At 50.6% G+C, this 12,399-nt stretch overlaps 1 protein-coding gene across 2 annotated transcripts in view; it reads right to left on the reverse strand.

Annotated features, from left to right (window-relative positions):
- The window catches only part of LOC135915806 (uncharacterized), a 90,917-nt gene that overhangs the window by 15,997 nt on the left and 62,521 nt on the right, over positions 1–12,399 (reverse strand). For both annotated transcript variants that reach the window (XM_065448948.1, XM_065448947.1), the window contains 2 exons: positions 4,250–4,484; positions 3,518–3,625 (listed from right to left, as the gene is read on the reverse strand). In XM_065448948.1, coding sequence (XP_065305020.1) covers positions 3,518–3,625; positions 4,250–4,469 — 328 coding nt within the window. In that variant the 5' untranslated portion in view covers positions 4,470–4,484. The remainder of the gene's footprint in view (positions 1–3,517; positions 3,626–4,249; positions 4,485–12,399) is intronic.

A 12,399-nucleotide genomic window follows, 5' to 3' on the forward strand; every position in this document is an offset into this window, starting at 1 on the left:
CGGCCAGCACGAGGCACGAGGCGACATGAAAGCGAGTGCAAAGAGAAAGCGCCGTAAAAAGAAGCGCGGTAAAGACCGAAAGTCGGTAATTAATGTAGCGCCGCCAAAAATGGCGAGAAACCCAAAAGGGCAGAGCGCGAGGAAAAAGATGCGGTCGTCTCGGACGATGTTGACGCATCGAGAATGGTCGAGCCACCGGTCAAAGGGGGACCGCGAAGAATGTTCTGCGCGGACGCGGACAAAGGGCACGGGGCAGTTAATCTCCTCGTCGTTCCGTAGTTCTTTTCAAAGCTCAGCGTGCAGTTCGAAGAAACGCAAGGTGGCAGGACGAGACCAGGTGGGGAGTAGCGACGCGGTCAATCGAGTTTGTGTTAAAAGCGGGGCGCGAGGACGCAAATTGGCAGGAGACCGTAACGTCTTGGGGGAGCTGATAGTTAGTCAGCCCTTTTGTTGTCTCTCGGCAGCCAGAGTAGCTTTCAAGCCGCGGCCACCGCGAGGACGGCTCAGAGTATGAGTCAGACATAAGCGTTTGGAAAGGGAGGCCAAGAGAGCTTCCGTAGTAAAACGTGTTATTTTTTTTATTTTGAGCATCGGAAGGTTTTCGGGATTTGAGACTGGGAATTCTTTCAACGTGTAAGGTATGAGCTTTGTTTATGTTTTGGTTTGAGAAAGCTCCGAGATTTGAAAGATGCGTTTTATGTAAACATGTAGTCTCGCGAGATGCTCATTAATAAGTAGATAGGCTTTTTTGTGTGTGTGTGTGTGAGAGTAACCTGAGGGTCAAGGTTATCGTCGAAAGGCCTATGGTAAAGCGCGTGTTATTTAACCTTCTTTCTTTTTAAGTGTTTTTGAATTTTCTAAGGTTAAGCGCGTAGATTTTCAGTGAGTGCATGATTTGCACGGAGAAGCGTTCTTAGTTCCATTAGCGCGTGTCCTGTGTGGACGGAAGGAAGCAGACTTTATGACTGGGTTGCTAGTGTGTGTGGAGGGCAGCCGTATTCTGACTTCTCTTATAAGTACGCGTGGAACGCGTATTATTTTAAGGGTTCTGCGGAGTGTGTAAGTCCCGCAAGTTTAATTGTTCGTTTATGTCACGTGTCCTAGATGGACTAAAGGAAGAAACGTGAGTAAGCGTAATGAAGAGTTTGCCTACAACGCAAGTACGCGTTCTGTTTAGTGACCACAAGGCTAGTGCGCTTGTGATTACGTACTTGTGAGGTTGACCAGATTATTCAGTGGCGCCAATACGTGCGATAAGTACGCCACTGCGATAGATTGGAAACATGCTGTTCGTGTAGTTAGGCCACTTAAGTTATGTTCGGCTGTTTTCATTTGTTGTTTGCATCGTCAACGACCCTTTTGTTTTGCAACAACAATAGTACTCTGGTCTTGTCGGCAATCGAGGAGAAATGGATAGCTGTTTGGAAGGGTGGTTACAACTGTTTTGTCGAAATTGGGGAACTAAAAGATCAGGGTTTATTTTGACTCAGTAATAGCCTGGCGAGTCAGGGGTGAAGAGCCTGCGCTTACACGTGGGGCAGCGCTGTGTTATTTGGTTTGTTTGACGTATGTTCTCCAGGGCCCAGGATCCCGAGGGTTGTCAAACGTGGCTCGACCCCAGTACCCTGCAGCTTCTTTCAGCGTTCCTCATGGCCAGCGAATTGAGTTCACCGGCCATTCGGAACTACCGGGGCGAGGACGAGCTGTTAGATATGGCGCCGTTTCCTGAGGCTACTTCGAGTTCCCCAGACCACATCGGATGGCAGCACAGCTAATTGAGGAATGCAGAAGCAGGAAGCGCATTCCAGAGAAGCGGCCGAGCAAACAAGTTTAAGGCAACAAGTTTACGTGCCAACAAGTTCGTGCGCCGCCGGGATTAGCAGGTGGGCATCCGACAATGAAGCAGGTGCAGCCCTCCCCTTCTCCTCGTTCGAAGTGCATTGCCAGTCTGCGAGGCAAGACCGCAGCAAGCCGCCAGGTGTGACACCACGACACGGGCGCCTACCATTGGCTGAAAGTGGCGTCATCGGAGTGGACTCTCCCATTGGTCAAACATGACGTGACTTGCAATGCTCGAAGGGTTTATAAGAAGCCTTCCAGAGAGACCTGAGCATTCTGGGACATGCCCTGATTCACCTCTCTCGAACTTCTTGCCGCGGGCCGCAGCGTCCGAGTTGCTGCCGGCCCGTAATGACTGTACGTCTGTTAATTGACGCTCACCTCCCTGTATAAAATGTAGAATAAATCCTCCCAAGTTTGGGTTTCCATCACGAAGTCCCGTCCCCCAACCCCTACAACGGCTGCTTGCTCATGTGGAATGTACGTGCAAGTGGTGTTAACAGTTCTGGGCCGCTATTTTGTAGCGATGCCTTATGCCTTATTCTATGCTATTCTTATCATCCACCACACACGGCCGCCTGATCGCATTGATAATATGGGCAGACCGTCGCTCTGACCAGTGGCCAAGCGCGACAAGCCTGAAAAGGCATAGAATCGGAAAAGGCATCGCTACAAAATACCGGCCCTGTGTGCGTCACTTGTCAAAGTTCACTCGTGTCCTTCTCTTCTTGGTGCCGTTGTTTTCCGTGCTGATTTCAGATATAGTAATCGTAGATTTTAGTGTCTCTGTCCTTGCTCAACGTGAATTACAAGTGCACACATACATTGCAGGCAGCTACGCAAGCTGACCGCAAAAGCTTCTGGCCCACGGAAATCGGGAAAATAGCTATTAAATAATAATAAAAAACTAAAGAACATTGCACGCTCGATTGCAGCCGAATCTGCAACTTTGGCGGTAACTTTGGCTGGGCGAAAGTTCGCCGCAAATATCTGTTTATGAGCCAACCGCAGCTGTCACTGCGTCCACAAAAATAGCTCTTTCGTGAACTCTGTCTCCAAAGGTTCGCCTATCGGCAACGAGGCTGAAGTGCAACAGGCAACACACGTACGCTGGGAGTGTCCCTGAGCTTTATAACCTGTCCTCATATCAGGGAATTTTAGAAATAGGGGACCCAAAGTTAGGGGTCACCATACCGCCAGTTCGCACAAAAGAACAAAAGAGGGGGGGGGGGGGGTGGCAGCGGGGCTTGCTAGGCTAATTCACACGGGTACGTACGCTGTTTCTGGTGCACTTTATTTCGCCCACCAGCAACGCGCGTCCAATCCATCCCTTATATTGGGGTGAGCTGGGGCCGTACCACACGAATGCCTGCGCCAGACACTATGGGCGCTCCGCGATCGGCTCCGGCAGCGCGCCGCCGGAGCCGATCGCGGAGGCCACGCTCCAACAAAGGGCGCGCGGGCAGACAGCGCGCATCGAGGTATCAACCTTCCCGGCTCGCCCTCGCAGACGATGCAGATCACATGACCTCCAACTATCGGCGAGAGGGCAGCGCATGCGCCGTCGCACCAAAGACAGCATTCGCGGTGGCGGCGCTGACGGCGCAAACACGCCTGAGGTATTAATTAATAAACACGTTCATCGTACGATCGAGACCACCCGCATGAGAGGCCGTACCCTGATGCAGCGCGTAATCGGGTCCCAGCCGGTCCTGTCCAAGCAGCCGATCCTCCATGGGCACAAACGGTCCCGGCAACTCGTACAGATGGATCACCGGGTACATCACTGCACATGAAGATCATGGGCGGAGACGGATATATACCTTCAACCGCTTATCTCTGCGCCGAGTACAACTGAGTAAAGCTTTTGACTACGTCGAGACACGCCGGACAAGCATACAAGGCGCGAAAAGAAAGTACAAAATATTTACTTTCATTGAGACGTTGCTCGTATGCGGGCTGTGGTCTAGAGATCATGTGCAGATATACCTACAGGTTAGAAAAGTCTAAGAACCAAAACGAAGACAATCAATCCCGGTTTCTCTTATTTCGGTTGTCTTTGTTCTAGACTTTTCGAGTCTAGGCGTCTGCACACGCTGTCTTGGCCGCAGACAATATATGCGGGCGAACGTGTCGATGTTACCTGTCGAAAAAAATCCAGCGTGTCTCATATGCCCTGTATCCTTATATCGCTATAGTTGGCGTTCTGTCCTCTTTGTCTGGTGTGTCCTCGTGGTCACTATAGTGTCACTCTGTTAATACTGAGCGCACCACAAGACAAACGAACAACCATAGCTCCCCGCCCCCTTTTTTTTGGCACGTTTGCTCGACGCATCTCCGAGATCTCCGCGCACACGTCGCAACTTACAAAACAGTGCAACAACGAAACATGTGCAACTCCAACACCCACCTCCTTTCTCCATGGTCTGCAGGAGCTCCCCGCTCCCGGCGAAGTGCCGGTCGGCGAGCAGGGCCTGGGCCAGCATGCGCTTCTGCTCGCCGTACGGCACGCGCAGGGTGCGCGCGTGGCTGAGCAGCGAGATGACCGCGCCGCTCTGGCTGTCCGGCGAAGGGCGACCCAGCGAGCCGAAGGAGTCGCCATTCCGAGACGACGAAGAGCGATGCGACATCCCGGCGACCTCCTCCTGCAAGGACCGTGCGTGGCGGTGACAATACATGACGTACAGTAGACCGGAAAAGTTTACGGGACGCAGGATCTGCCAAGAAGCTGAATTCTCGCGAAGCGTGGTCACACAACCTCGAATTAAATGTTCCAGCATGTAGTAGCCTTCGCCACCTACACAGTGATTCATTAAATACGAAGTGTCATGCTTTAACAGTGCAGGAATTCAAATTTGAAGGGGAAACCGCATCCCGCAAACTTTTGCTGTTGACTACACCGCTGGTGTGGATCATTCCCAAATGTTGACGCCCTCTTTAACAAAAAAACTCGAAATATTTCGTATTCGCAAACGAGCGTTACAGACAAGAACTTATCCGAATCCAAACTTTATTAACAAGCTGTGTCCAGAAAGAAAGGTGTACCAATCAGTTGCGAGAAGTGTAATGGCATAATTACCCTGGATCATATGCTTTCGCAGTGTCCTATGTCTTTCAGAGACTGTGACAAGGAAAGAGACTGGTGGCGACGAGTCCTTCATAGTGGAGTTCTTTTAGATCAAGTACAGGCCGTCCAGAAGGCCCACGATACGGCGGTGAGGTTAAGCCTTACTGTCCCGACGTGGGTGCCGCCTGCGTCAATCTAAGGGTTGATCTTTAGGACCTGAATAACGTTCATCATACCATATCATACAAACGAGCGATCAACTCGGAGCTCTTACTCAACCCCATGGGTTAGATACAACGAACGACTATATTTAAACAGTTTTTTTTTTCGCCCAACGCACCAATGCTGATTGGAATTGCGTCATATCACTCCATGATTATTGTAATAGCACTTTTGCACTTTTTCAGCTCAAGTGATGTGTGCACTGTGCTTTCCAATTTTTGTTTTCATTCCTGCATGGACATCTAGTCCGCAATATGGATGCACGGGGCGGGCGGGACGGACAGGCGGACCGCGCGACAAACAAACGCGCGACGATACTCCGTATGTTTAGACGTGACCGCTGTCTAAGTAGACGTCAGTAAACGAGGTGTGCTCGACATGCCATCTATATATATAGTCGTGCCGCTATTGTCGTCATGGGCGACGATGAAATCGTCATTGCCGCGCTGGCGTCGCTGTCATCGACCGACGGACGAATATACCGAGTGTGATGCAGTGGCAACCGAACACGTCCCTAATCTTATTCCATAATGGTCCGCAGTCTCATTCCACAAGCACTCCATATTGAAACGTTCCATATGCCGTTCCAAAATTTCGTATCTTTCCGTATGTTTACAGAATTTATACGAATTCCGTATAATTTCCGTAAAATTTCAATAAGAGTCGTATGGAAAACATGCGGGATTATTGCGATGCACACAGAACGTTTCAATGGGGATATCGATGAACTTGCACGCGTGCTGCAATGCAGTCCTTGCACGGCTACAAGTCAGACTGTAACGCAGTCTGTATCGCAAAGTTGGGCTATGCATGTTTACAGAATCGAGAAATATTCAACAATCGTAACTTAAATACACCTCAATTCTGTAATACGCACCAAGAATAAGCCCAACATTCTCGACTAATTGCATATCTGCCCCCATTGTTAGGCGGTCGCTGCGGCCGGGGGGTCGAACTAGCGACCTCGTGCCGATTGTACACTTGCCAGAGGGAGGGGGGGGTGAATTCGCACACGGTCTACGCTGACGTGTGTCCTCTTTTAATAGTGGGCCGCACTGCGTATACGCTCCACATCAAGCACGCTCCGACTTCACCTATTGCGCGGCCGTGAATCAATCTCTCGCGTACGCGTATAGCTCATTATCATCAGCTGCGGCAGTAACGCCCCTTATTTACGTACTCGGAGAATTAATCCCTCCCCCCCTCCCTCCCCGAGAGTTCTAGAGACTCCAGCCGGCCGTGGCTTAATGAGAAGCGATCGGGACATTCCATCCAGCGCGCGCAGACGCTCGGTGGATTGGATTGGCCACCGAAGAGGCATCTGCTGGCCATGAACCGTTGACGTTCGCGTGGGACGCATCGCTCCCTGCGTAGTATATAGTAGTATGCGCGCACGTATACCGTATAGTGTTTTGCGCGCGCCGGAAAAAAAAAAAAAAAAACGGCGAAGCGTCGGAAACGACCTTGAAGCTCCACGCGGCGTGCAACTTGCTTCACGCTGGGTGACGTTTCGCCATAACCAGGCCTACGTGTACCGTATTTGCGCGAGTGTAAGGACTACTACTCCTGGGCAACTATATAGAGTGGGCGACATTAGAATCACCAACGAGCTCCACCCACAAAAGAAAGAATGCAGTGCACTTGCTCGACACCTCTGAAAGAGAGCCAAGTCAGATGGAGTCCGCTTACAGCTTGATGACTTTGCTCTGCGGATGTAAATGGCGGGCTAATTGGAAAAATAAAACCTAGTTAACTGTTTCAAGCTTTGAAATGTTACATTTGGCTGATCATTGATTTCAGGGGAGAAGGGGAGCCAATCGCGGTCGTGAATGTAAATCAGGATCGGGCTCGATCACGGTCGAAAGTGACCGTGTAAAACCGTCATAACAGTTGTTGAAGGCGAGAAACGGTCGCCGGAAGAAAAAAGAAAGATAAACAATGTACGCGTTTCGATGCACTGGTGTTCTTTTCTTCCTTGATTCTTGCCTGAACCCGCCGTGGTTGCTTAGTGGCTATGATGTTGGGCTGCTGTGCACGAGGTCGCGGGGTCGAATCCCGGCCACGGCGGCCGCATTTCGATGGGGGCGAAAACACCCGTGTACTTACATTTATGTGCACGTTAAAGAGCCCCAGGTAGTCGAAACTCGCGGAGTACCGCACTACGGCATGCCTCATTATCAGAAAGTGTTTTTGGCAGGTAAAATCCCATAATTTATTATTATTCTTGCCTCAGTAACGTAAGAGGGCGTGTCTGTAGCGACCTCCATACCAGCTTTTATTGCGGTAACTACTTCACAGTTCCTTCGGTTAAGTTAGGTTACGTTAGCCTAGGCTGGGTTGGCTAGGTTACGTTAGGTTGCACGACCCACTCGAGCAAAAGGTGTCCAGAGACGAGCAGCGGGTTTGGCTGCAAAAACGACGAAGCCAATTAAGTGGGCGCACCGTCACGCCCCACTCAGTCAGTACTGCCGGAACTATTGGAACAAGGGCAGCCAGTGGCGAAGCAACAGGGGGGGGGGGGGTGCACGGGGCCAGTAGGGGGGGGGGGGTTGTCATATACGTCTGAAGACACCCGAAAATTGTCGATATCCTCACCTTCCTCGACTACACCCGGCGGGGGGGGGGGAGGGGGGGGGCGAAGTGGTGACAGAAGAGCTAAAGGCCCCGGGTGCCAGACGACCTAGCTACGCCACTGAGGGCAGTGTTCTGGCTTCCGCTGCTGCGACATGAGCGTTGTTTTCGCACACAACGTTATCGATCCGGCATAGCAGCTGTGCGCATACCACACACAACACGGTGCATACACTGGTGTTGTGGTCGACCTGTTGTCAAGAGTGAGAGACATTCAGGCGTGTACGTTCCCATGACAAGATGATCTGCCTCGTCCCGGAAAAGGCTGTGACGGTAAACCTTGACCTGTCAAGTGTGAGAAGCGTTCAAGCGGCCGTCCCCATGTCGACGTGATTGGTCTCTTCTCCGAAACAGTGTCAATGCTTTCATGCCCCGAGCTGACACAAAGGGAAGTACGATGGAGAGATAACCCGAAGGTCAGGAGCTCCACGGCAGAACCTACTTCCACAGGCTCCCCACGAAGACGTCGACGACCACAGGACCGCCAGGGGTTGTTCTATCACCATTCACCATTCTATCACTAAAGTTGCTCATATCAGGTCTTACATTCTTGACAAAGTTACTTCGTGGAATTTTCAGAATGACAGCCCACAAACGAGTGTCACGAAACAAAACACCGTCGACGCATGCCTTTCACGTCAAATGCTCTCAGACTGAAATATCTTAAAGTGCGAAACAATAACACGCAAACCCGGAAATGACGTAATATTTTTGACGCGGCTACGCACTATCCCAGGGATAGGCCCACGCAAGAGGCCGCGTTTCTACCAGAAAGCTTGCCTTCGTGCAAGCGTTCGCTGCCAGCATTTCCCAGTAAAGGTTACGGTTACATAACCTGCAGTTGCCGGGAAGTATTCAAAACAGTAAGGTGTCTTTGAATGCTATCGCGTTCGACTCTTGAAGGCGAAGCCAAGCGTCCTCCAAATTTTTAAACCTCCTTGGGCACTGTCCATATATTCCAGTTCACAGTAAACGCGGTACGCCCGCACCTGCAGTACTCCCACGACAGGTGTGACGGTTAATGGCTCTGTCCTCAATGGAATTACCTAATGAAACAACAAACGCTACCTACATTTTTGCACAACTACAGATATGCATCATCAAAGGCGTCATTCCTTTAATGAAACGAATAGATTTCTACAGAAGCGTCAGATTATTTTCGCAACTGATAATCAGTCAATGCTTTCTGCGTTATTTCTTTCTCCGTAGACACAAGCGCTAACCTCGGCGCTGCACCGCCTGCTTTCGGTATCCCACTATATTGGCGAATACTTCAACAGCGCAGTTACGAGCATAATTTCCATGCATTCGGAGACGATAGCTTAAAGAACACGAAGGAAGCAAAAAAGAGTTTTCTCTCTAGATATTTACGTTACAGTTGCTCAAGATGCTAAGTGAACGTGCAGACAAAAATTGCCACTAGAACCAGAGCAAGAACGGAAGCGCTTCAAGGTGGAGTATCTTGACCGCTGCTGTGTCAATTTTGGTTCCATTGGCACTTCTGACATTTCGTGATGTCTCGCACTTTACCTGGCGGAATTGTGCCGTAATTGTGACTCGGTGTTCGTATGGTCTCTTGCCGAAATAAACTTTTTCCTAAACGCATTTACGTGCCGTGTGTACAATGCTTCCTTTTTGTACATGTTATCGCCTCGTGGAGGTATTCTGTAAGAGTCCACCTAGTGGACTGTCCATTTCGGCCGCTTCTGTTTGGAAGCAGCTATACGAGCGAGGAGGAGACGAGTGGCCCTAGCCAATCAGCAGCGGCCGAAATGGACAGTCCACTAGGTGGACTGTTAAAGAATACCTACACAGTGGTGGAATTGTGCCGTCATTGTGACTCAGTGTTCGTATCGTCTCTTGTTGAAATAAAATTTTTCTAAACATTCCTGTCGACGGAAAACTCTTGACGGTTTCTGTTGACGTCCCTGCGTGTTCCACGTCTTGGGACGTCCGCCTCTCAAGATGTGAACTCCCTCGAAGGCCCAAGTTTTCGACGTTGTTGTCCCTACGAGGAATGGTCCCGAGACCGCCGTCGACGCGACGGCCTAAATAGTTGGGCTCTCTGAGGTCTGCTTCGTTCAGCACATGGCATGCCTCAACTTCAAAGCCACCGTCAAGAGCATGGCTTCCGTGACTCTAATCGTCGATGCTGGCTGTCTTGACATCCGTGGCGAGCATTGTCCTGCCGTTCCCGTCGGCCCGCAGGTCACCAACGTATAGCCTGCCTCTTCTTGCCGTCCTTCGTTCCGAACGAAGCCCTCGTCAAGGCACGTACGATCACCGCAAGGTTCTGTCTGTCAACGCTGGTCCTATGAGCGGACGACGTGGCGTGCTCACGGGCACACGCTTCGGTCGGATGGGAAATGAACACCACAACCCCTGTCCCTAATTACCTGGGGGGCTCTGGTCACCGTGTGACGTTTGACTAGCGCGGCTTGCAAAGCTTGTGTGTCGTCGGTGCGGCTCCAGCGACCACTACCGTGCACAGTGCACCGCAGCGTTCTGTGGCCGCGTCGTGGTATCCACGGCCACGAAAGCGACGGATGTGACCGTCCCGGTCGGCGTTGCGGGGATGGTCACCCTACGGTCGGGCGCCCTGTGCGGCGTTCAGAAGTGCCCGTGTACCGCGCATTGGGTGCACGTTACGGAACCCCACACGATCAAAAAATCCGACTCCATTGCACCCTTCGAAAGTGGATGTAGAGCGAAGCTGTTGCCGACCGTTAGGCAGCCACCAACACCACATACGACGTCACAAACGACAAGCGCCGTACGTCACGCGCGCACGCAGACGTGCGGAAGTGCAGCGCCAATCCTCATTCTTCCAGGCCCTCCGCCAAGCGCAAGTGCATTATTGAAATAAATGGATATTTAATGTAAATGAAGTGAGAAAAATGCCCAATGTACAATTTAGACACAAGCATGCAGACATGGTCGCTTCTGATTGCTATTCGAATATACGATAAAACAAATATGTTACGCGGAAACTGAAATGCAGCTGCCGTTTTAGGCCTGTCTGAGCGGCTGCGGCCGCAGGGTGGCGGTACCGTCGGCACAGCGCACATCCTCTTTCTTGTATACGTCCTCCGTTGTTTAACTAACTGAATTGCTAAAAGTAAAATACGTCATGAAATTGTAAATTACGGCTTGCACACAACTTGCAGACATGATATAGCATCGTATATCGCAGTTCGAGTGCACGAGAAAACGTCATTCTGTTACGCGGAAACACAAACACGCTACTCTTCACACTGTGTGCGCTATCGTGTGCTTGCGTGCGTGCGGTGCTGGCATGTGAACGTGCGAGTACGTGAGTACTTTCGTGCACATATACGTGCACATAAGTGTGTGACGATACATCTGTGCTATGCGCGCGCGTATTATTTGCACAGCTTTCCGCTACCGGCGTGAGAAGCGTTACCTGCGTTTTCGTGTGCGACTGAGTGCGTGTCTGTGCGCGCGTGGGCTCATGTATACGCTCTGTAAGTTTGCGCGTACACTTGTGTATTTGGGCGCGTGTGTGTGTTTTCGCTTTTGGGAGACGTTCTCGCATAATCTCGCTGTCCGCATTGCAAGCTCGCATACGCGGCATGCGAAAGGCACGACTTCACAGAAGCCGTGCGCTCAGGCCGAATAATTCCAGCTTCATTAGTTGTTTTCTCTCTCGCCCGCTACGGCAGGCGACCTTGGTAATTTGCATTCGCGACGTTTTGTAACGCTTCGCGGACAACACGCTTAAGGCAATATAACATATAGTAGTATGTTTATTTGGCCATATTATATACAATACAATATGCCCTCGAAGTGAGGCTAAAGGAGGTAGACCAAGCATACCTCCTGACAAGGATAACGACGGATAACGACGGGAATTACGGGCAAATACTGACGAAAGACGTGCGTCCTGGAAATGGCTGTGAACCATTATATTTATCCATGGATTGACTTTAGATATGCTAATTCGCTGCGTCTGGCTGAATGACATCAGTTACGAGCTAGCCGTGAGTACTCAACTCGTCGTGAAAATTGTCCAGTTAATAATCGCGGTTAATTTACGACCTAGCGCGAAAAAGAGAGAGAGAAACCGAATTAGAGGCAGCGAATAGCTGATATCCGCTCCACCTTTCTCACGCAGAGCTGCGTTGCGCTCAAACTTAAGTGAGCAGTGAACCAGCGTTTTGTGACAGATGTAACCGAGACGCGTGTAACTATAACACTGAACACGTTGCAATATCAGGCAATTATGCCAGGAGAAAATCGTTCAATTTTCCTGCTACTGGATCGCGTTACTCGCCACCGCCGTCTGATGCTGCATGCGGCGTCCGTCCGTCCGTCCGTCTGCATATACATCTATCTATCTATTTCTATTCGTCGGTTCATCTGAATGAATGAATGAATGAATGAATGAATGAATGAATGAATGAATGAATGAATGAATGAATGAATGAATGGATGGATGGATGGATGGATGGATGGATGGATGGATGGATGGATGGATGGATGGATGGATGGATGGATGGATGGATGGATGGATGGATGGATGGATGGATGGATGGATGGATGGATGGATGGATGGATGGATGGATGGATGGATGGATGGATGGATGGATGGATGGATGGATGGATGGATGGATGGATGG

Source organism: Dermacentor albipictus, chromosome 10, assembly GCF_038994185.2.
Source record: "Dermacentor albipictus isolate Rhodes 1998 colony chromosome 10, USDA_Dalb.pri_finalv2, whole genome shotgun sequence".
Taxonomy (NCBI): Eukaryota; Metazoa; Arthropoda; class Arachnida; order Ixodida; family Ixodidae; genus Dermacentor; species Dermacentor albipictus.